Below are 25,930 nucleotides of genomic sequence, written 5' to 3'. Positions count from 1 at the left end.
GTTAAGTAACTGATGGAAAATTTTGTTCATTTCTCGCAGAAATTTAGTATAAACATTCAATTTATAGCACCCCACCCCCATTTCCCTTTTACATAATTTGTGGACCCATCCCTGAATACAAAAAACAGGGAACTCAAAACTGACAGCGATCTTATGATAGGGCATGGGGGAAGGGGTGGTGTCACTTCTGGCGTGCTGCTGAAATTAAATAAAAATATCCCCTTTCATAAATTCCTGAAGACCAAAAATCTGATCCATGTTATAACTTATATATTTATATAGGAAGTAAGCCACAGCCACCTCCGTGGTATAGGGAATATTGAGATAGGGGAAGTTAACTTGCCCTTTTTATTGATTTAAAAGTCAATAATGCTAATACCACCCTCCCTTCCCCACTTCCAAAAAAAAAAAACCCCAAACACGAAAAACAACATTGAAACTTTGAAAGAATCTAAATTATCTATTTACCGCAATAACTGACTCGACAGCTGCTTCATTTTCCATATCTTTCACAGGTACATGTATATATTAAAAGGTTATGCATATTGTTGTCAGTTATAAATCGAGATATATATACATGTAAGTAAATTTGTCCTAAATATTAACCTGTAAGTTGCTTCAATATTTTTCATTTTGCGCGTTAATGTCATCGTTTAACTGGACATTGCCGTTTTTACACACAAAATACCATTGACTAGCAGGAAGACACATTTATCATTTTTCAGTTACTATTATCCCATAAAGAAATTACGATTATCAAACAAGAAAAATGCCATCGAATTACGATTATTATCCCGAATTTTTCAACAGCAATTTTCTAAGCGCTTAGACAATTATAGTGCACCGTTACGATTCAAATATGATGTAATGGTATAGAAAAACCTTGCAGCTGAGTAACTCATGACAACAACGGGCTACATTTGAGAATCAAAGCACGAAAGCGCTGTAAAGGCAGTTAATTACAGGTTGTGTGTATTTTAAGTCCAGTTATATCATTATCTTGCATAGTACAATGTACTTATCAGAGGTGGCTTTCAGTATTTAAGATTTAGAGTTCTCTAATGATATTGAATAAGTTTTATGAATGTCATATTCTGAGCACTATATGAAGGCGATTGTTCTCACTTGTTTATGAACTAGTGCATAATGTCCAGTTTGTACCTTTTTTATCTATGTTTATAGTCAAATTAGTTATCAAAGGTACCAGGATTATAATTTAATACGCCAGACGTGTGTTTCGTCTACATAAGACTCATCAGTGACGTTCAGATCAAAATAGTAACAAAGCCAAACAAGTACAAAGTTGAAGAGCATTGAGGACCCAAAATTCCAAAAAGTTGTGCCAAATACGGCTAAGGAAATCTATTTCTTGGATAAGAAAATCCTTAGTTTTTTCATTGGCAATCATAACACATCTCCTTATTTATATAATGATCTATATTCAACGACCTCAGGTACAAAAAAAATGTATGTAACTAAACTATGATGGGAAACCTTTGACTTCTTTCTTTATATAAACTTTTGATTTGGTACCATAGAACTATGTAGAGTAAATGTACATTGCAACATGTCAACTCTTTCAACTCCAAGCAAAATTATATTTCCAAGCATAAAGTAATTTATGAATGAAATAAAATGCTCCGCTGGGGCGCAGCTTGATACGACCGCAGAAGTCGAACCCTGAACAGTTGGGGCAAGTATGAACACAACATTCAAGCTTGATTCAGCACTGAATTTGGATTGTAATTAAATATTTGACACAGCATAGGTTTCTGACACAGAATCAAAGTGGTCTAAGATACTTAAAAAAATTTAATTTACCTATTCAAACCATATCATTATTATTTGCTTTTATATATAAATCAGAAATAACCAATTTAAAATGGAAAATTTTAAAGAAAAAAAAGGAAAAAGAATCCCCCCCCAAATTTTTTGAACCCCCTTATGATTCATCACCCCAAAACTCAATCCCAGCCTTCCCTTTGTGGTATGGTACCTTGCAGTACAATTTCAGAGAGATCCATACACTTGAACACATGTTATTGTCTGGAAACTAGAAAAATGCTTGTTTTTTGGCCCCCTTTTGGTCCCAAATTCCTAAACGTTTAGGGCAATTACCCCCAAACTCAAACCCAGCTTTCCCTTTGTGATATGGAACCTTGTAGTACAATTTCATAAAGATCCATACACTTACACACAAGTTATTGCCATGAAACTAGAAAAATGCTTGTTTTTTGCCCCTTTTTGGCCCCCAATTCCCAAAATTTGGAGGCAATTACCCCCAAAATCAATCCCAGCATTCCCTTTGTGATATGGAACCATGTGAAACAATGTCAGAGAGATCCATAGACTTACACACAAGTTATTGTCATGATACTAGAAAAATGCTTGTTTTTTGCCCCTTTTTTGCCCCTAATTCCTAAAATTTTGAGGCAATTACCTCCAAAATCAATCCCAGCATTCCCTTTGTGGTATGGTACCTTGCAGTACAATTTCAGAGAGATCCATACACATGAACACAAGTTATTGTCTGGAAACTAGAAAAATGCTTATTTTTGGCCCCTTATTCCTAAACTTTTTGGGCAATTACCCCCAAACTCAATTCCAGCTTTCCCTTTGTGATATGGAACCTTGTAGTATAATTTCATAAAGATCCATACACTTACACACAAGTTATTGCCATGAAACTAGAAAAATGCTTGTTTTTTGCCCCCTAATTCCTAAAATTTGGAGGCAATTACCCCCAAATTCAATCCCAGCATTCCCTTTGTGATATGGAACCTTGTGATACAATGTCAGAGAGATCCATAGACTTGCACACTCGTTATTGTCACGAAACTAGAAAAATGCTTGTTTTTTGCCCCTTTTTGGCCCCTAATTCCTAAAATTTGGAGGCAATTACCCCCAAAAATCAATCCCAGCATTCCCTTTGTGATATGGAACCTTGTGAGATCCATACAATTACACACAAGTTATGTCTGGAAGTTACAAAAATGCTTATTTTTGGCCCCTAATTCCTTAACTGTTGGTACCATAACCCCCAAAATCAATCCCCACTTTCCTTTTGTGGTATTGAACCTTATTTTAAAATTTCATTGAGATCCATTCACTTAAACTAAAGTTAGAGTGCGAAAACTAATATGTCTTAGATGACAATGCCGGACGACGACGACAACGTCATACCAATATACGACCACAAAATTTTTTTGCAGTCGTATAAAAAGGAGTTCTTAATTAAGAAATAAACTGATTCGCTGAGCGCAGCTGGATACACCCGCAGAGGTACTACCCTGAACAGCTGGGGCAAAAATGGACACAATATTCAAGCTTTATACAGGTCTGAATTTGGATTGTAATTAAATATTTGACATATTATAGTTTCTGAATAAATGTAGTCAATGAACTTGAAATCGGTTATATGAATTGAATTTATATTCAATTAAAGATTTCTTGCTGTTGTGCAATACACTGTGCTGTTGTGCAATACTTAATAAATCTGTTGCCAGACTATAAACAAATAAAGTTCAATTTCTTCTCAATGTCATATTTGAAATTTATGAAAATCAATAGGGAGATTACATCAATAGCTACAAAATGTATAAATAATTCACCAAAGTTTCATGTGAACTGCTTAAAGCATTTTTAAGTTGTTGTCCAAAAACTGGAAAATCCCCCCTTTTTTAATGAATAAAACCCCATAACTCAGAAATGTAAAATCTAAAATTTATAAAATTCTAAAGGGAGCTTACGGATTGATAATTTAGTCTTAGATGCAAGATTTTTTTATCAGTTGTTAGTGGCTTTGAACTAGCTGTCAGTAACTGCGAGTACTCTCAGATTTGTACTTAGTGTCTTTTTGTTGTTTGGATGTACAACTACCCGACCACGTCCACTTGTATTTGTATTTATCCATCTGATGAGTTTAGCCTCTTTCAACTGATTTTTATAGTTCTTTCTTATATTGTACTGTTACACCACTGTCCCAGGTTAGGGGAGGGTTGGGATCCCGCTAACATGTTTAAGCCCGCCACATTCTGTATGTACATGTATGTGCCTGTCCCAAGTCAGGAGCCTATAAAAGTGTAATTCAGTGGTTGTCGTTTGTTTATGTGTTGCATATTTGTTATATTTGTTCATTTTTTTACATAAAATAGGCCGTTAGTTTTCTTGTTTGAATTGTTTTACATTGTCATTTCTGGGCCTTTTATAGCTGACTGTGCGGTATGGGCTTTGCTCATTGTTGAAGGCCATACTGTGACCTATAGCTGTTAATTTCTGTGTCATTTGGTCTCTTGTGCATGTGTGGAGAGTTGTCTCATTGGCAATCATACCACATCTTCTTTTTTATATTTACATCAACAGATATAAAAAATTCACCAAAGTCAAGGTGAGACAACAAAACTTAGTTGTAAGATCTCTGAAATTTTTTACAGGGTACGAGTTTTTCTCATTGTTGGAGATTGTACGGTGACAGTAACACCTGTAACTGCTTAAACCCATTTCTTATGCACTTCAGTTTGATAAACTCACTGAATATCATACCACATCTCCTTATTTTTATATGCATTACAATTTACATGTGCATGTAATTGTAAATATATATATATCAGAACAAAATTCATTGCGTCACTTTTATTTATGCATCCTTTGGCACAATACAAGTTCTAAAATTACACAACATAAAACAACTAAATGTTATTTCAGATGAAAGTTTTGTTTCAGTTCCATTCATAGGATTTATTAGAATTTTGTATGTTTTGCCAAGTCCAATAATTCGCTCTATGTGACATAGAGACATAGTTGACTTAACCACCAGGTGTCGAATATTCAAGAATTTTCAGTGTTTCTGTTTTTATTTGATGAAAAGGTTGCCTGAGCTCTAGGAGCTTTAGGTTTTATCACGGGATATTCTGTGCCGTCAATAATAATCCAAGTTGTAGGAAACTTTAATTTGAAGTTGGATGGTGAAAAATACCTGACTAAACCACTAGATGGCCAAGTGTTAGCCTCACACCACTGTTTAGACATAAAAACAATCCATGTATACACAATATTCTTAACACTAGATTCAATCTAGAATCTAGACAGTTCAAAGTTGGTTGTATGATGCCTCAATTTCATCAAAGTCATAAAAAAACTGATTTTCAACTGACACCCTATCAATCTTGAAAATATATGCAGTGTTCTCCCCAGGATTTTCGGATAGCACCAGGGTAACGCGTGTGGACTACTTGGTGAAATATTTCATGCAATCAGTTGTGTCTTGTCGCGTTTCTTAGCTCTAGTTACTGTAGTTTTTATGTCTCTTGTTTTGTTTTAATACTGTGGTACTGTGTTATGTAGACATTGATTCAGAAAATTATTGGTAAAAAAGAGGTAAATCAAAAAACAGTTTGTATACTTTAATATTTTTTTAAAATAAATAAATTATGATTCATAATAAAATATTCATCTGAATTTAAAGTAATTAAATCTTTTATAAAATCCAAAATCAATAAAAATAAAATATCATTAAAAGTGAACAAAAATGTTCTATTGGTGATAATCAAACATAGATACAGGCTTAATACTGCCCTGAAATCTAAATCTTTATTTGTCATGAACCATTTAAAAGGAATTCCTAAATCTATAAATTTATCTTTGGTCTATAGATCTATAAGTAACCATATTCAATGTCAACAACTAAGTCTCCCTATTTTCCCGCCTAAATGACAGGAAGTAGATATAAATAGATTTAACATGTGCTTTTGGATAAAATTTGCAAGAATTAGATTACTTCTGTTATTCATTGATTATGGATATTGATATCCAGTTTTAAGGTACAGTCATGCATTTTATTTATAAAATATAATAGATTGCAATTAATTGTAAATAAACTTGAATATTCTACGTGAACTAACTGGGTCATGTGATATGTACAGACAGATACTACAGTTTTGAAACCCGACTATCATGCAATAACTATGTCATACTTAAAGATAATATTGTCCATGGTTTAATCAGAGACATATAATACTATATTATAAGAATTGGGAAATGTAGAGTTGTCCATTATACGTAATTAGCCACCTTTATGATGTACACAAAATGTACCTATCGGGTCAAGACACTGTTTGTGTACAAAGTATTTACCGACTTGTCACAGGTCAGTGCTTGGGTGGAGAGTGAAGCCATAAAATAGTTATCTGTGATCATAAAGTTATGAACTCTTAGTTAAAACACAAAAGAATCATGTTACAAGTGTTAATTACATCGATTAAATGCAATCAACAAGGTTAACCTCATGAGGTAAATCGATCACGTGGTGTAAACAATCTGTGTTGAACTGGTTTGAACTGGTCAAATTTCACCTGGAATTTTACACCGCACGGAAAAGATTTAACAAGTCGTTTAAAACTTTACCGATTTACGATTTTTTAAATGAAAATTTTAGCACCACGGAGAAAAATTATACATCGCGGAAAGAACGATACCACCGCGGTAAAAAATTATACATCGCGGGCCCGCGGTCCTTTAAGGGCCTGGGGAGAACACTGATATGTATCTCAAACAATGTGCTGCTGGACCAAGTGTGGTCAAAACAAATAAAAATTTAGTATACAACTCTAAACCGGTATAAAAATGCATGGCTGTGTCACATGTCTTCATTTCAAAATTCTCTGCTGAAAACATAGGCATTGATGGTGTTTGCGTAATTCCATCTGTAAAGCTCAACATTAGCTCGGCAGTTGGTGGTGGACAGTCATAAATCCTTTCTGCAGTATGAATGACTTCTTCAGGAAAACCAACTTTACAATCAAAACTTTCCTCTAGATTTCTACTACAATATTCATCAAGTTTAATTCTTTTGTTTTCACAGGAAACTGCCCTGATTTTTTGCGGACGATTCAGTCTCTTGCTTGGTCCAGGAAAATAGGCTGGGAATTGCAGTAGACTTAAGTCTCTGTATGGTGGGTTTGCGCCCTGAAAAAGGTTATAAAACATTAGATTTTTTATAATTAAATGAACTTCCATTAGCAATGTATACTTTGTACTACCTGGCGAAATATTAACTAGATTTATTCATTAGAATCTGGATAAAACTATGTTTGCCTGATTCAATGTATGTTATGTAAATCCAAAGGACAAACAATGAGAGACTTATGCAACAAACGTACATTGTTTATACCTAAATAACTATAATATAGATGAGAGCATGTCATTGTTTTGTTCCTGTTAACATTGTCATTGATATTTTTCAAGAAAGTCTATGAGGCATAGCTTATGCATTCCTGTCATTACTACATTAGCATAATTACTGCTAAAATAATTCTCAGTATGATATACCTCTTGTAAGAAATCATTATAATTGTAGCAATCACCAAAAAATCTCAAACAGATCACATTGAATCGTAATCCAAAAAATTATGACGTCTTGAATTACCCACCCCCTTTTATTCTAAAACGATAATTGCGGTTGTAAACAGACTTTGGTTTATTCGCATGGAGATTACATATATAACTATATATTTCACAAAGAAAATAGAGTTTTACCATGAATAGTTTCCTGCACGTAGTCTTTTTCAGTAAAACGTGCCTTGCAAACAACAGCTGATTGAGATGGACTCCACGATATCATCGTGTTCTCGTCCAATCTGCGTATGGGCCATGGCGTTGATCCAACTTTTCCTTCTTTTTAAGTCATTTGGAAATGCATGTCCTCCTCTTAAATGACATCCAGGTACACAACAACAAGTACTTGGCATCGTTAATTAAAAATATAACTGAAATAGTTGCACAGTGCAGAAACCGGAAGAAGAGGAACAGGATCCGCTACCACGGCGCCACCTATTCAGGAACGATAATTTGCTACTTTATATAACTGCGAAAATAACGTTAGACGGGTTCACGTGCATAAACAGAAATGCGCTTTAAATTGTATAATATAATTCATGTTCAGTCGACCTTTAATTATTATATCAACGACTGAAATGATTTATAAACATCTAGATTGCAGATAACACTCGAAATTAACCCGAGCTCTTTCCACACGGAATTCAAATAATTCTAGTTTGTCAATCGGTTGACTGCTTATAATGCAAAATACTAATATATCAAAAGTTTTTAAGACTAACAAAACACAATGATCGTTTCTCTATTTCCCAATGTAAATGAAATGAAACAAAAAACATTTTATATCGCAATAAGAAGAGGAGAGAATTCAACATTTCCGGATCTACTTGGAGTCTAATGACCCCCCACGTAGATAAGTTGGATATCGCGGAAGGAAGGATTAACCCGGCAACTAGAAAGGCATTAAAGCACTGCCTTTAAAAATGACCGAAAAGATTTTACCTATTTCTGTCGTCACCATATTTGGGATCGTCGTAATTCCAGTTATGATTATCAGTTTAACACCAGTGACAATGCAAGATTAGAATAAGTGCATTTACCCTTTTAAAAGATAGAGACAAATAGGTATGCTAAGATATGAAGCTAGATCACAAAGGCTGTGTAAAAATGCAAACTGGATAAAATTGAAGGCTTTTCATTCAAGAGAATCTAGATATATAAAAAAAAACTTTTGGTACATACATAAATGAATATTCTGAATTAAGAAAAATATTAATCTAGCACAGAAATATCAACATACACTGTTAATATATATATCTCAAGGGTTGCCTGTAAGAATATATCATCTGCATTCTTTATAACTATATATATGTTTATATATACTTATGAAACCATGGCAATGGACTGACTGCAGCTTCAAACCACTATATATATATAAAGGTGATAATATATAGGATTATTAAATTAATTGTGAATTCATTTATGTAAATCATTGTAGTAAATTGCTTTGCTCTTTGTTATCTTTAATTCAAATTAAATGTTGTTCACCTTTAAGCTCATGTATACAATTTTAAAATGAACATTTGAACAATCATTGGGTATCAATATTGGTGGTTTCCTGACATGAATATTTCAACCAAATTTCAGGAAGCTTGGTTTTGTATTTGCTGACAAAAATGAGACAAATATTTCATGGGACAAGTTTTTTTTTATTCAGGGCTATTCCATTAATTAACTTTTTGCTGAACATAGGTCATTGGTCAATTATGGTTGTATGTCCATTTTATGTATACGAATTTACTCAAGGTACATTGGTTGGAGCAGGGGGTGAATTACCTTTCTACCCTACCAGATCCATTTAAATGGAATAAGGACTAATTGTAGTGGTTAAATTACTTTTAAGTTTGAAAAAATGAGGAACTGCTTAAAAATTGTGTATTTAAAAAAAAAAAACAGTATTACTCACCAGACAACCAAATGCACACCTGCTGAAGTTCATGACCTTTGGTTCTATGGGTGCTGACCCAGTAAGAATTAACCTTACTTTCCCTCCTAACTGTTTCTGTATCTTACCAAACACAAGATAATCCCATAAACTGTTGTTTCTTATTATACAGCTTCAAATATACAAAAAAGTTCAATATTATAAGGTTATTGCATAAGTATTGGTGAATATTGTCTGCTATTGGTGCATACTGTCAAGAGCAGATTTTTGATTTGGCATGAGAGTGTGAGTGCAGTAAGATTAATAGCTTGTTGTGCTAAGGATACTCCCACTCAAAATTCATTTCCTTTTACACACAAATAAAATTAAGAATGGAAATGGGGAGTATGTCAAAGAGACAACAACCCGACCAAAGAGCAGACAACAGATGAAGGCCACCAATGGGTCTTCAACGCAGCGAGAAAATCCTTCACCCGGAGGTGGTCCTCAGCTGGCCCCTAAATAAAATTGTGTACAAGTTCAGTGAGAACGGACGTCACACTAAACTCCAAAACATATAAATGAACTAAAATTAAAAAACAAAGGCCAGAGGCTCCTGACTTGGGACAGGCACAAAAATGCGGCGGGGTTAAACATGTTTTGTGAGATCTCAACCCTCCCCCTATAACCTCTAGCCAATGTAGTATAAAGAAACACATAGCAATACACACAGTAAAAATTCAGTTCAAAGGAAGTCTGAGTCCGATGTCAGAATAGGTAACAAAAGAAACAAAGCAAAATGACAATGATACACAAATGAACAAAGGACTTCTAGCAGTTACTGACATGCCAGCTCCAGACCCCAATTAAACTGATTGAAAGATTATGTCTTCATCATATGAAAATCAAGTACAATCCCTCCCGTTTAGGGGGTTTAGTATCATACCATCATAAAATATATATGAGAAGAACATAACCCGTATCATGTCAACAACTGGTTTTAGAATAAATGTGTTTAATTCCGATGCAAAGACCCTATGAGTGAATCAATATTAATACCAAATTCCGATGCAAAGACCCTATCAGTGAATCAATATTAATACCAAAATACGCAATCCTTAATGACTTGATAACAGTATCGTAACTATATCCTTTCCGAATAAGTCTGTTTAAAGGTCAAGTTAGCTTTTAAGGTGAATGCCAACATTTTTGTGCTTTGTAAAGAATATTACCATAAAATATTGGATGTGAAATACATGAACGTATAAGATGTCTGCATGTTGATTTATATTTACGAATGATGTCCTTGTACCGATGATAAAATTTAGTAAATGTTTTTACTAGTTTGTTATATTGAAAACCCTGATGTAATAATTTTTCAGTAATACAGATATTTCTTTCGCTGAAATCAAATACGTTGTTACATACACGAGTGAATCAAACAAGTTGAGATATATAAACACCATAAGATGGCGACAATCTAAAAATGGATAATTAACAATAGGAAATGAAAAATTATCTCTTTTATCATAAATTTTGGTATTAAGCTTCCCGTTAAAGATAAAGATATCAAGATCCAGGAAAGGGCAGTGTTCATTGTTAGTATCAGCTTTATTTAAAGTCAGTTCGGCAGGATAAATCTCTTTAGTGTACAAATTGAAGTCGTCATTATTGAGAGCCAATATATCATCTAAATATCTAAAAGTGTTATTAAATTTTTGAATCAGATGTTGTCTCGATGGGTCTTTGCTGATTTTAGTCATAAATTGTAACTCATAACAATACAGAAACAGGTCCGCAATAAGTGGTGCACAGTTAGTCCCCATTGGAATTCCGATAACCTGACGATATACGGAATCTCTATAGTGAACAAAAATGTTATCTAGTAAAAATTCAAGGGCAGTTATAGTATCAAAGCAGGTCCAATTGACAATGTACAGTATTTAAATCAATTTGACAATCAGACTGGACACACAGCAAGTTCATGTTAACTTCAATGAAACAAAAGGTATGACAGTTTTTATTTGTTGGTTCCTCTTTTTCCACAATATTGGAATACAAATTCTGCAATATTAAAATAGTGTGTGTGTGTGTGCATTCTTAAGATATTTTATAAACTTTACAGATCTTATGTTTTCATCCTTTAAAAAAGTTATAATTTTGAAGAGGAACATTGCAATACAATTTACTCACATCTATGCAATGTAAAAAGATGATGTGTCTTAACAGAAATGTGCAGTTTTTAATATTATTATGCTGTTTTCTTAAAACTTTTACCAATAGATAAATAAATTTTAAAATCTATTCCAAATTTACATATGAGCAAAAAGTTTAAATCTGACATAATTTTTTTGTTCCATATCTTGTCCTTCTAAATGTGGGTAAGTTTAAGTTAGGTTTTACCACAAACCAAATATAAAGATAAACTAGAAAATTTGAATAATTTTTTTTTACTGTTATCAATCAAACCTACTTTTGAATTTCTTTCATCTTCTCAGACAAAGCTAGGTCAAATAACCAACGTTTTAAAGGACTTGATTTGGTGGCAGCAAGAACCTGTCAATATTAAAACATATCAAAATTGTAAAGCACATCTTTATACTGGTACTTAAATAAAGATTTTTATTAATGTCATATATAAGAAAATATTTAATCTGCATTCAAGCTATTCATTTAAACATATAAAAGTACAATTAGAGAATACCAAAAGTAGCTTGCTGATTATCTTCCCTTGATTTTTTTTTAAAGGAAAACTGTATTTATTGAACAGACAGACATCAGCAGATTATTTCAAAGTTTATATTACTTTCTGTGGATATTCTTAAGCTTTCAAATAAACAGGAGTGTATGCTCTTTTGGAAAATAAAATGTATTTCATTTCACCAAAATTTGACATAACTTGCTACTGACACTCCATTTGGGACATAAGATGGAAATACATGAAACATGTCTTGATATGTTAAAATGTATGTGCAAAGTAAAACTAGACAGTGGAAAAGTCTACTAAAGAGCAAATGAAAAGTGTCTACCTCAGAAGCCTAACATGAATTAATGAAAAGTCCTATGTAAAAAGTCATATTTTTTGTAGTCAATTCTACTTCATCACATATATATTTTAGATGCACCAACAGCTCTTTAAGATCACATTTTGGAAAACTGCTGAAATTCATGCATGGCTTTTGCTTCTAAAATTTATGAATGGTTCCTTTGCAAGTTTTAAGTAGTAAAGTGTCCTTTTTTTATTCCTAAATTATCTTAGAGACGTAGTCCTTATAATACTGAGTATGTCTTAATTCTTATCAGAAGCCTAGGAACTGCTGAAAAGAAGGCATTAAATACAACATTTTACTGACCTTGTCATAAATTCTGTTGAGTAACCTTGGCACTGTAGGGAAGAATTGAGGTTTGAGACTCTGTAAATCTTCTGGAAGTTTCTTTATATCTCCACTGGAAAATCCTACCTGACATCCATGCATATACATAACAACCTGAACAAAATAGTTTTCAATAAAATTCATTTTGAAAAATATATATTAGCCTAAACAATATCAATGTAGGTCTTATTTGTACTTTTTCACTTACTGTTGAATAAACCTGGTTTTTTTCATAATTTGTTTAGCTGTTATATATATAAACATTACCAATGTATTGCACTGCTTACTTATCCCCTCCTCTAAAAAGTTGAAAAATTAGGGTTCTTTTTATCTTCGAAAGGTGTAAAATTCTCATATATAATGAATAAGGATGACAAATATTCAGTAAAATCCAAGTACACAGTTTTCAATTTTGTTTCAATTATCAATAGTTTGCAATTTCCACTTAATTTGCACAAATCAATGTTTAATATGCTAGATGAAAATCTAACTTTTCACTTACTCGAATGAATAAGGCTAAAAACAAAATTTCCAAATCATATATACATGTATATGTATTCTATCCTTTTCAATAAATGCAGATATAAACAAAGAAAAGCATGGCCAACACTACTGTTATACAAAATGCAGGTACACAAATTTCATCTAGTTATTGTAAAGATAAAAAAATTTTCAAGGGTTTTATTTTCATTAATTTTGTGACAAACATAACAAAAAAGAAGAACATTTTTATCTTTATGAATGATAACCAAAAAATTTACTTCTGGATACTATCTTATGATCATAATCAAGCTTCTGCCAAAGTTTGGTAGAAATCCAGGATAGTTTAAGAAAGTTATTAAAATTTCAAAGACTTTAACCACAGAGTGAATATTTGTTGCCGCCGCCGACGGAATGTAGGATCGCTATGTCTCGATTTTCAACAAAAGTCGAAGGCTCAACAAAAAACGCAAAAATAAAACCTAACTAGTGAACAGGATTGTCTTTTGAAATTGAGAACGTTAAACCCTGCAAAAATAAACCATTATGCATATAACTGACTTGTAAGAACTTTCACATAAACATTTAACAAAGCAGCCAACCTGCCAATTGTAAGATATTGTAAAATTTCTTAAGTGAAAGGGTGCATATATCATAAAAAAAAATGAGATTTTGCTGCAATGAACAATACTGGTTTACATACATTCATTCCTCTCTCAAAGTTGTGAGCTAACGGAAGATATGATAAATGTCTGTCTTCTGGTCCTATTGTGGTAACTGTCTGAAAGAAAGATTTAAAATGTCAACTTTTAAGCAAAATAATATGATGATAAGATGGAACCATGTACCCATGAGATAACTATGATGTTTCATGTAACATTAAGATTTCATTGACATTTTATACTTTTTTTTTATACATTTTATCTCAAATAGTAACTGCATTGAAACTTACATCTTTTTTTCTTAAAGGGGCATAAGCTGTCAAATTCATGTTCACCAAATTAATTCAAATTCTCATATTTGATTTATAACATACTAAAATGTATATCCAAATTATAAAAAGTCTAAAATAAAACAATTTACAATGCAAGGGCTAGATAATATGTATCACCTTTTCGTGTGTATTTTAGTCTAGATGCCATCTAATTAACCATCGAGGTGACCTCCGAAGACAGCCGACGGTAATATAACCCAATATAAACATAAATATAGATATAAATAGATAGCAAACTCATGCAATTTGATTTTTCTAGGTCTGTTTGATAGATTAAAAATACATGTTAATGATCGTTTTTACCTGTATAAGAATGAGTTTTTGTGGATCGAATCAGTCAATCAAATGGTTTAACCTTGTTTCACTTTCAATGTTGACATTCTCTTCCTTTTAATTTGTGAACACGCCTAATCTAGCGAATGGGTTAAATTGAAGTTCACATGAATAGGGATTCAATGAGGTTGAATTATTCACTTGCAAGTGAATAATTCATCAGCGATGTTTCTTAGCTTATTTTGACAAAATTGAACCAAACTGGCTTCTTAAAGTGAATTATTATTTCACTATTTGACTTTCATAAATGATTGAACAAAAAAAAAAATCAATTTTTAATTTTTTTTATATCTCATAGCTAATGCCCCTTTAAGGAATTTTGATTTTTCTGATTTTTTTTTACAATTTGCTTACTGCTTAAAAATTATTTGATAGATTTAAGTAGACCAATACATAAAATTTCCGAAATGCAAATACAGTCTCAATATCTCGAAGTAAGCCAGACCTAACAAATATTTGGAGATACCCATAGTTCGACTCAAACGAAACCCAGAAATTTGACAGACCAAGGGACACAACTCTTGCTTAGCTTGGTAAAGCTAAAATAAATATGGATGAATAGGGGTTGGGGATCGATATTCTGGTCTAAGATTGATGTATTTGTATGTTATGGTCTTTTATTATTATTACATGTACAACATTCTATGTTTTCTTTTATTATTTATTTCTTTTTACAGTTACAATTTTTTTGCTTTGGTTTTAAGCTGAGAGAGAAATATCTAATCGATCTTGGTGTTATTTAGAGTTGACAAAATTGTTCATTCTTGTATTAAAGAGATTTGATAAAATCTATATTTCTTTTCATTTTCTTTCATTTCAATCTTTTTCTGCAAGAGAAAATACAAAAAGATTAAAGACGTCGACTGAGTAGTTTTGAGTTGATCACCAATAGAAATCTTAATCCCTACTTTATACACAACCAAGCTCATTAGTGTATGATTACAGTTAATTGTTTTTAAAACATTTTAAATAATTAAAACAATGTATCACTAATTATTTATCATGGTGATCAAAGATAATCGTAGGTAAACACTCGTGGAAACAGTATGTCATAAATCAATACAGTGGTCAGTGACCAAAAAAATCAACTACACATGTGTGTGTGTGTATTGTTAGATTAACTCTTCAATACATTTAAATCCCAGAGGTCATGTTTTGACACATGTGTATTAGTTCGAGATAAATAATGAATTTTGCTTTTGTTAACCTTAGTTTTGGACTGTAAATTTAGTTCGAGTCTATCGAGATTTGATTTTGATTTTTGATTTTTGGTGTTTTAACGCCACTTTCAAGCACTGCTTTTGGGCTATTTCGTGGTGGCCAGTTTTATTGGTGGAGGAAGCCGAAGTGCCCGGAGAAAACCACCGACCTTCAATAGGAAAACTGACAATCCTAGTCAATTAAGATTGGAGTCAAGTGCACCCGCACGAGCGGGGTTCGAACTCACAACCTCAGTGTTTACTGGCTAGTGATTACAGTAGTAACTACTAAGACCACTCGGCCACCGAGGCCCCCCCGAGTCTATTGAGATATTGACTTCTCCAATTTAGACTCATCAGGAGTCAAAATACATCTATCTATATGGAACAAAGTTCGGGTCCATGAGAAAACTTAAGACTCATCAGAAATTTCAAGTCAAAAAAGTTTGAGACAACGAAAGTTAACTGTACTAACAAAATAGCTGACCAAAATAATGGACCAACTATTGCATGACATTTTTTTTTAATTTGAAGAAAGAGGGGTTTGAATGAAATAGCTGATGATAAAGTTTGGCAAACCAAAAATGGGTTACACAATATGCCGAAGTCAATAAATTGACATTTAAAAAAGAATTCTACTTCTGGTACAAAAAAATTGATGATTATGGAAGTTTCATGGTTGAAATAAACATGTTTTGGGTGAGTTTACCTTTATACAATAAATAACAGATGACATGTTAGCTACCATGTTTCTGTGGGAGATCATGACACCTTTAGGATCACCTGCAAAAAGTTATAAGACAAAAATTAAGGATTTGGTATGATTGTAAATTAGACAACTATCCACAATATAAAGAGGGATATAAACAACTACAGGTCACTGAATACCCTTCAATAATGAATAAAAACCAATATCATATGGTAAGCTTTAATAATGATCTGATTTTTAGACTTTCTAATTTTACACTGGGAGGACATATGCTTAATTAATAAACATCCTGACTACAAGTTAGGTAAAAAGAATTGCATTCAAAAGAATCAAACCCAGCATATTTTTTTATTGAAGAATTTTGTAGCTGTACTAAATTTATCTACTCATTGGATTTTTGAGATATCAAAATTAAAATCATAATACATTTTCTCATTATTATCATAATTTTCTATAACATATTATCCAATAAGTTATCTTCAACAAACAGTCAGGGTACTACTTGTACAAGTTATTTTTATTCATTTGAAGAAGTAAATAATAAGATACTTATATAAGTAAATTTGTTATATTCATATTTTCTTATAAGGTTTGAATAATCTCCCCTTAATTTTCTCAAAAAATTTACTTGTATAAGTAATTTTTTTTTACAATCCCTAAAGTTCTCAAGTTTTGGGATGTAAAAACATGCCTTAAACAATTTTTCTCTGGTTAGCTCATAATTTTTTATTAGAGTTCAAGGTTTCATCTCATTCATTCAACAAAGAAACTAATTGTGCAAGGCCTTCAAAAATTGGCCCTTGGAGGCTTGTAAATGAGCAGTGTTTTCAAGATAACAGACAAATGAGATTTTCATTGTCCATGAAATTACACTTAAATGATTAGTAAAGACATTTGCAAAGGACAGACAATTAAAAATTCTATTAGAGCAAAGAGAAATTCAAGAAAAGAAGATACCGTGACTTTTTTACTTGTATAAGTAAAAAAATCTGAATGTCTAAGGGACATAACTAAGCCATTAAAATAATTTACCTATACAAGTAAATAAAATACACTTGTATATTGTATCTTACAAATTTACTTATATAAGTACATTAAAATTTACTTCTTCAAGTAAATAAAAATAACTTGTACAAGAAGTACCCCTGACTGACAAATATACACATTCTATACAAAAAAATGATCCTATAAAGAGCCAAAATATTGACAGTTATAAAGTATTTGTGTTTTGCATTACTTAAGACAACGTGAAATGAGCAATAGAATTATTGTTGTTTACCCTGAAAACAAGTCCAATACAGGGTCTAGACAAGCATTGATGCATGCAATTGATTGAGGTAACATATTTACTGGAGCATTACTGATCATTTCCTTTCAATGAAGCCAAGAAAACTCACTAAAAACTTTCTTGTACACTTGTACAATGAGTGTTTTAAAATTGCAAACTATAGACAAACAGTAAGTGGCTACACAGCAGATGTAAAAATTGGTTATTAGCTACAACTCAACATTGTCAAGCTGCAAACCAAATATTAAATCATTCCCTTTAATATGAGTTGAGAAAACTTTGACGAAAATTTTCCATGTATGTACAATGATTGTTGTAAAATTTCAAACTATCGGCAAACAGGTAGTGTATACATCGCAGATGTAAAATTGCTTTCTTTCTGCAACTCAATATTTTAAAGTTGCAGACCAAATATTAAATTATTCCCTTTCATAGAAGCCATGAAAAATTTGATGAAGGATTTCTTTCGGACAGATGGAGTCGAGCGGTTACTAGACCTGATTCTGCCTTTGTCGATGCAGGTAAAAATGAGAACAGCCTATCAGCCTGCATTGATTGTACAATAATCTCAGCTGTGTCATGTAAAATATTTCAAAAAGTTAAGCCACTTCTTATGTTGTCTCAAAAAAGTCAGATTTTAAGTCTCGGAAAAATACCCTGTTTTAAGTTCGGAGCCCATGTTTTCCTACTGACAAATTAACTCTTTCAACTTATTCCAATAACAAACAATAAATTGTAGAACTATACAGAAAGTAGTGCACCTGAATCTAACAAACCATATAATATACACTATAACATACCTGTTGTACCACTGGTATAGCATACTGTCATTAAATCTGTTGGTTTGGGAGGCTGGAAAACAATCATAAAATCATATAGTGTAAACTGATATGTTTCAAAAGCCTATTTAGAAGACTCTCTTGTATTTCAAGCTTGGCCTTCGTAAAACATAGATTTTACTGTCGCAAATATCCCTTTGCCTAGCTCTGTGTTTTACGAAGACTTAGCTTAAAATACAATACAGTTATCTCCATTCTAATGCTACATGTTAAAATAAATTCCTTTTAATTAAATATTTTGACATAAAAATGCCAAAAATGAAAAGTCCGCGAAACTGTTACATTTTCTTTGGCACATAAACAATGTGACGTCATAGGACTATACTCCCAATGTCTATATAAACACTTGACGTATTCACACATTTCTTATGCTTCTAAATGGTTTAAATATTGACTATAAGAAGATGTTCAGGCACAAAATGCCACTTTCTTGTTTATTTTTTGGGAAATTACATACAAAGCAAATTCGGAATTCAAAATGGTGGCCTTTCCTTAATTACTGACTGGTAGAAAGTAGAATCTAACCCTTCAAAATATTTGTCATCGTCCAAAGAAAATTATCGTTACAAACGAATTTCATTAGAACTAAACGTTTACAGAAGCTATACAAAAATGTAACCTGTTGAACAGATTTACTTTAGCAATTTTCACGTTGAACAGACTGATTTAAGAAACTTTAAAGTTGAATAGAATGATTTTATAACTTTAAAGTTGAACAGATTGATTTATGCAATCTATTACTGTAAACCAACTAATTTTCCGACTTGAAAAATAAAGCGATTATAAATCGTCGTGAATATGTAAAACTTGGATCTTTCCTTATTTAACTTCATCAAGTAAATTAGAAAGTCGCGAAATTAAATCACCGCGAGGTGGACTGGAAGAGCTAAACGCAAAATAAAGTATCCACGAATATAAGTTGGTTTACAGTATATATAAACTATCATATCAGTTTCTAACTGGAATTGTTAAATGACAATAAGCATGATAAGTACAATTATGTATTCATATTGTCACCTCATGTGCACATTTTACATGTGATGTGTGTTTCGATATAAAAGTATGCAACAATATATAACAGATTTACATACCACTGGTGCCTGTAATGTCTGTTTACCATCAAGCTAAAATTACATGAAAAGCTGCAATTACTAGAAAAATATATACAGATTAGACCAAAAATATTTTACAATTAATTCTGTAATCTGACTTCCCATCTACTGTTTCTACATAATAATAAAGATATGTGGAATGAATGCTAATGAGAAAACTATTCACTAGAGTCCAAATGATGTGAAGGTAAGCAACTTAAAGTCATAGTTAAGCCTCCTTAACTGAGCAAAACACAGGGGACTTACTTAAATGAGCGATTTTCTAAATCACTGATTCAAGTAACATTATGTCCAATAAGGTCGGAAGTAAGAGTTGTCTTTCTTTAATAATCACCTATTTAAGTAGTACAAATTAATCACTAGACTAAGTGATTTAATTTTATTGTAGCTTTAAATATAGAATACTAATGATCCAGGGACATTTAAGTTGCTAAAATTAACAGAACCAACATCTGTGTTGATAGGATGACCGGGTCATGTCAGGTGATGACCTTGTACTAAATCTAGGATAATGACATAAAAATCACTTGTTTAAGTATCATACCTCAATTTCCTTCCAAAAAATCACTTCTTTAAATTTCATTATTTTAACAAGCATTCTGTGAGTATTGCAAGGCAATACATAGTCCCCTACCGGTTAAAAATTCATTGTAATGGAACAAAATTCTAACTTGATCTATAACTTGTCATGGTGTAAACTACATAAAATAACAAACAAACCTACCACTAAATTCTTCAAACAATTTACTAAAGAAAAGGAAAAAAATCCTAAATTTAATTTATCATTGATACAATTCTTTTAAAAAATGAGTTATTTCCCTTTGAACAGAAATCTAGTAATTAATAAGTATTTCATCAAAAATTTAATTCTAGGGAAAGGGCTTTCACTGAACAAGGAGAAAAGCTAAAATCGTAAAAATTGAACTTGACCTGTAACTTGTCATGATAAAACAATACAACAAATATCAAATCAATATCTTCAAGCATGAAGAAAAAAAGTCTGAAAAACTGATTTGCCGGACTGACAGATGGACAGACAGACGGACCGACAGACAGACAGACGGACAGAGTGCAAACCTAAAGTCCCCTTTGACTTTGTCGTTAGGGGACTAATAACCCCCACTAATTTCAACACCCCGAACAGTGAAATTTTGATTGGGAACAGTAGAATTTTATTACATAATCTATAAGATGAAACCTTGAATATTACAGGAAAAATCTGTAAAGAAAGTATCAGTTCATTATGTAAAGCCATTTTTATAGCATTTTTTCAACTAAAATAGAATTTGCAGCTAAATGATTGCATCAAAGGCATAAACCTTGTTGCTTAAAAGAAGCAAAAAGTTCATTTTTTACAATTTTACTAATGAAAAGATATCTGAACCTATGTGTTTAAAATTTTGGTAAAACTACAAAATCACAATTTGTGACAAAACTTCGAATTTGCTACTTAAATAAGTGATTTAAAAATCAATTATTTCAATAAGTCCCCTGACTGGTTTAGTCAGCTAAAAAGGCCAAGACATGCATGACAAAATGTGAAACTATTCAAACAAGAAATCCACAATCTGATTTATGACAAAACCATACACTAGAAACAATTATGATAGACAACCAATGTTTACTTGCTTTCCTCAATTCAAAGTTAATTAATTTTTCTTCAACACATGAGAGCTCAAAAACTTACAATAGAAAGACTAATTTGAAGAAAAACGTGTTAAAACATGTTTTACACGACTCTACCTTTTCAACTTTTTAAATCTATTTTGGAATTTAGAATTGATTTTAGAAATTTTGAGTTGATCCCATCTGTTTAATTCAGTTAGATCAGTTAGCTTTTTTTTTATATGATTTATTATAAGTATTAAAGCACTCCTCTAGCTATAATTGATATCTTTGTAAAGTTATGATGTAGGACTAGGGTTAATGTCTCATTGATGCTGACCCATATTACCATTTATTCTCTTATGAATATTAATTGAATTCTTTAAACAAACAAAATCATGAATTCTTTTTATGAAATAGACATGAATATGAAACTTGGAGCCTCTGGCCTTTGTTAGTCTTGTATCATTTTTAATTCAAGTTTCCTGTGTATAATTTGGAGTTTAGTATGACATCCATTATCACTGAACTAGTATACATATTTGTTTAGGGGCCAGCTGAAGGACGCCTCCGGGTGCAGGAGTTTCTCACTGCATTGAAGACCCATTGGTGGCCTTCGGCTGTTGTCTGCTCTATGGTCGGGTTGTTGTCTCTTTGACACATTCCCCATTTCCATTCTCATTTTTAAATCTTAAAGTGAGACACATTTGGAGTTGAATCAAGGATTGGAATTTATGTAGTCAATCAACTTTTTGGCATGATTTCTAAAGCTAATAGGTCACTTACTTCAACAGATGTAAACTTGACGATTTTGACATTACTCTTTGCGGCTAAAGATTTGGTTTCTTCACTGACATTTTCCATCACAATGATGCAGGCTAACGTTGGCATGCCTCTGGCCTTCTCCAATAAAAGTTTAATTTTGTCTTCTTTGTCCACAACAACATGGGAAATACCAACTAAAATGGATGATGAGTATGGTACTTATAACATTTGAAATAAAATATTGCAAATTCAGAAACTTTTGCATGCATCTTTTATTGAGATTTTTTAACAATTGACAAAAATTGCAATTTCAGGAAATGCTGCCCTAATTTAAAATATGAGATTTAATTTTCGCAGAACATATCCCTTCGCAATTTATGCAATAATAAAAATATCGCAAAATTTCATGAATTTACAATATATATTGAACTTTACACAATGGGATAGAAGGGACATTGTATATGTGAAGGAAATAAAATCCTTATATGCCATAACCAGTATGTCTGTTCTTCATCTGAAGGTCACAGTATGCTCTGACCTCACTGAAAGTTCAAGATGCCCCCAAGTCCTAGCTTAAAAGGAATAATTTGGTAGATGTTGACAATGATGCTTCTGTATCTTGAAGAACACATGTTTCTAATTTATGCAACTGATAAACATTACATAGTTTAACCTCACATTTACTACAAATAATATTACCCTGGTTTAATATGTCAACATATGAATGGTGCCACAAGGTAAGCAGTATTACCTTTATGTAGCACCTGAGATCACCTTGTGTTTTTGGTGGGGTTTGTGTTGCTCAGTCTTTAGTTTTCAATGGTGTGTTTTGTATACCGTAGAAAGGCTTGTATAGTTCGCAGTGGTACATAGTCCGCACCCCCTTCTCCCCACGAAATTTTAGGTAAAAAAACTTTTTGTAACTGTTAGAAAAGGTCTAAAGAAACTCCGGTAATTTCAAATCCTGTGCGGTCGTTTGCGGTATTTTCTTGGAAAAACCTGTTTTCCATCATCAAACAGAAGCTGAAACTGCTTGTTAATGATTCTAGAACGCTTCATGATTGTTAAATAAGTTTAATTCACTTAAAAAACAATTTAGAAACTTGTGTATGTTTAAACAGGAAGTTTAAAAAGCACGTGTAAAAGAAGAAATTAACCGGTGAGAGTCGAAATCCGTACATAACAGATATCACTATAATACGACTTTGAAAGTAAAACAGTTCCATCCTTTTGTAAAACAGTCTTTAATATATCTATCACATTAATGTTTGAAGGGTCTTAAGCTAATACAAACCATATTAGTCAGTATGAAACACCAAAACGGAACGAACAATAACCGATTTCGTTTTGTAGTTTACAAATTCTAAGCTGGTTTACGGTTGTCTTTTTCACTATGTTTGTATCGTTTCAATCGAGCAGATACCAGTTTATTTCAACCAATGCATTGAAAAGAAACGAGAAATTTGTAATGAAAGGTTTAGTTTTTATATTTATCAGTATTAATTTGATATTGAATAGAAATAACTTATTAATATGGATGAGTTAAAATTATTAGTTTGAAAAATGATAAGAGCGCCCTCTACAATAGAAATAACAAAGATGGCGGAACGTAAACAAACCACCTCGACCGCGAAATTGAAATTTTTCTTTTATTTCTTGCTTATTGTACTCTTTAGTCCGCACCCCGTCTGGAAGGTCCAATTTTGGAGAATAAAACCGCGGACTATACAAGCCTTTCTACGGTACTGCTGTTTGTCTTTTGATAGTTTTTCATTTCTTGGCATGGTGTTGTCAGTTTGTTTTTCGACTTATGAGTTTGAATATCACTTTGGTATCTTTCACCTCTCTTGAATACTTGATATTTCTTAGTTTTAAAACATTATTTTAACAAACAACAAAAGTATCTGGTCAATTAATTCTGATGTTACAGTGTCAATATACTACAAAAATATTTCTAGAAGATTGCTAGAAAAAGAAATTGCCTTTGAAAAGGGAAATAACTCCAAGCGAAATATTCAAAATGAAGATAAGTGATTATCAAATGATTCCAGCTGATGGTATATATATATTGACTAGATGATTTCTTTACTTACTTTGGTTTATAATATATTTGCATGCATCAGGTCCTAGTGTATCATATAATGGAACTGAAACCATAGAGAACATGGCACAGGCTTGGTCTGTTATGACCCACTGAAAAATAAGTCATAGAATGCTTGATACAGGAAATAAATATGATATTGTATACAGAGAAAATTTGCATGTGTATGTTACTTACATCAAATATCTGCTGCTGACTTCCTGATGGGAAAAAAATTATAAAGGGACATAACTTTAAAACAGTTAAAGTGACGCCACCAAAATTCAAACTTGATCTGTGTTTTGTGGTAATAAGCATTATGTATAAGCTTCATAACATTTGGTTGAGGCAAACTGAAGATAGAGAACGTAAACAAAAAATTTAGCCATTTTTCCATTTGTAAAGGGGCACAACTCTAGAACAGTTAAAGTGATGCCACCAAAATTCAACTTTGATCTGTGCTTTGTGGTAATAAGCATTGTGTATAAGTTTCATAACATTTGGTGGAGGTAAACTTAAGTTAGAGAACAGACACCAATTTTGGGACATACGTACGGACAGACGTACCTACAGCATAAAAAAACCATCCACAAAGCAGCAAAGTATACTTTTTCCTTAAGAAATGTAGCTCAAAAAACTCATCAAAGATAAAAGGCTTATATTTTACTATGCCAGAAACCTGTTTCTTCTATACAAGACTCAATATTGGCTTGAATCAAAACCTGCGCAATATATAATTAACAACTTTGATCATTTTAGTAGTTGATTTCTTTACTTGATTGCAAAGAAAGGTTTCACATAAATAACCGATTATACTGTTTATATTCAGTCAGAAGTATTCATCAAGAGTGATAAAATTATGTGATTTTCAAAAGATATTATTTCGCAAATGCCTTACAGTGTGTAACTCCAAAACATAAACAATCCCCTAGATTGACAATGTGTAATTCAATATCAACTGGATCACCTAGTTGGTACATGGGGTCCAAAGAAATGAAACAGATCTTAGTTTAATAACATGAACAATTTGCTATTTAATTTGATCTTATTACTTCAGCTCTGTTTATGCTGTATATTCCTATGAATGTATCATTTCTTGCCTCCAAACCATCAGCTATCAATCCTGATCCAAATGCCTGAGCCCTGTCATAAATCTGTAAGATATAAAGAATGCATCTATGACTGATAGTCCTTGTATACTAAATAAATATTAAACTTTTCAACACTCTGATGGATTTACAACTTGACATAATATTTATACAAATATCTGCTAAACATGTAACAGTAAAGACTGGTTGGCTCAGAGTCAGAATAATGTGTCCAGATAGGGTGACATGTCTTCCTTTAGACTGTTACCTTGTGAACTAGCATGTTAAAAATGTGGCTCAGCATGTCAGTCTAGTACAAAGCAGGTTTGAAATGGATCAAAATGGATAAAAGGTGAAAAATCTGACAAAAAATCCTTAGATTTTTTTTTTAATTCAGTAATGAACATAGTTGATATCTTATTCAACATTTAAAAGAACATTTTACTCCTAACAACAAACATAATAGCCCTATTTCTCGTTAACAAACATAAGCTAAAAGAACTCGCCAAGGAATTTGTTTTTGTCCCGTCTGATAAGGCTGCTAATAATATCATCATTGTTTGATGTAAATTTTACATTGAGGTTCTGCAAAAGGAAATCACGAATTCACCAACATTCCAACTGACTCCATATTTGGAAAATGACATCTGTAACAAACATAAACTTTTAGCTGCCTCTTTACAAGCAAAACCAGATACAATGAAAGTTCCAACTATGTACTGGCTTCCGAAGCTGCACTAAACACCTTACAAATATAGATTTATTTTGTCTTCAAGCCATTGTTCCACTACTAAACTGTCTATTCTAC

General features: G+C 32.2%; 1 protein-coding gene across 3 annotated transcripts in view; it reads right to left on the bottom strand.

The window, feature by feature from the left end:
* The window catches only part of LOC127709890 (long-chain-fatty-acid--CoA ligase 1-like), a 69,260-nt gene that overhangs the window by 26,902 nt on the left and 16,428 nt on the right, over nucleotides 1–25,930 (bottom strand). For all 3 annotated transcript variants that reach the window (XR_007985847.1, XM_052215569.1, XM_052215570.1), the window contains exons 5-14: nucleotides 25,087–25,188; nucleotides 24,048–24,147; nucleotides 21,976–22,148; nucleotides 19,564–19,596; nucleotides 18,434–18,485; nucleotides 16,346–16,419; nucleotides 13,814–13,891; nucleotides 12,610–12,744; nucleotides 11,730–11,812; nucleotides 9,299–9,449 (exon numbers count right to left, since the gene is read on the bottom strand). Coding sequence is in view for 2 of the 3 variants with exons in the window: in XM_052215569.1 (XP_052071529.1) it covers nucleotides 9,299–9,449; nucleotides 11,730–11,812; nucleotides 12,610–12,744; nucleotides 13,814–13,891; nucleotides 16,346–16,419; nucleotides 18,434–18,485; nucleotides 19,564–19,596; nucleotides 21,976–22,148; nucleotides 24,048–24,147; nucleotides 25,087–25,188 (981 nt within the window). In the remaining variant the exon portion in view is untranslated. The remainder of the gene's footprint in view (nucleotides 1–9,298; nucleotides 9,450–11,729; nucleotides 11,813–12,609; nucleotides 12,745–13,813; nucleotides 13,892–16,345; nucleotides 16,420–18,433; nucleotides 18,486–19,563; nucleotides 19,597–21,975; nucleotides 22,149–24,047; nucleotides 24,148–25,086; nucleotides 25,189–25,930) is intronic.

The sequence above is a fragment of the Mytilus californianus genome, unplaced genomic scaffold (assembly GCF_021869535.1).
Source record: "Mytilus californianus isolate M0D057914Y unplaced genomic scaffold, xbMytCali1.0.p SCAF_7, whole genome shotgun sequence".
In the NCBI taxonomy this organism is placed as follows: Eukaryota; Metazoa; Mollusca; class Bivalvia; order Mytilida; family Mytilidae; genus Mytilus; species Mytilus californianus.
The sequence above is the reverse complement of the archived record's forward strand: the minus strand, read 5'-3'. Positions and strand labels throughout refer to the sequence as shown.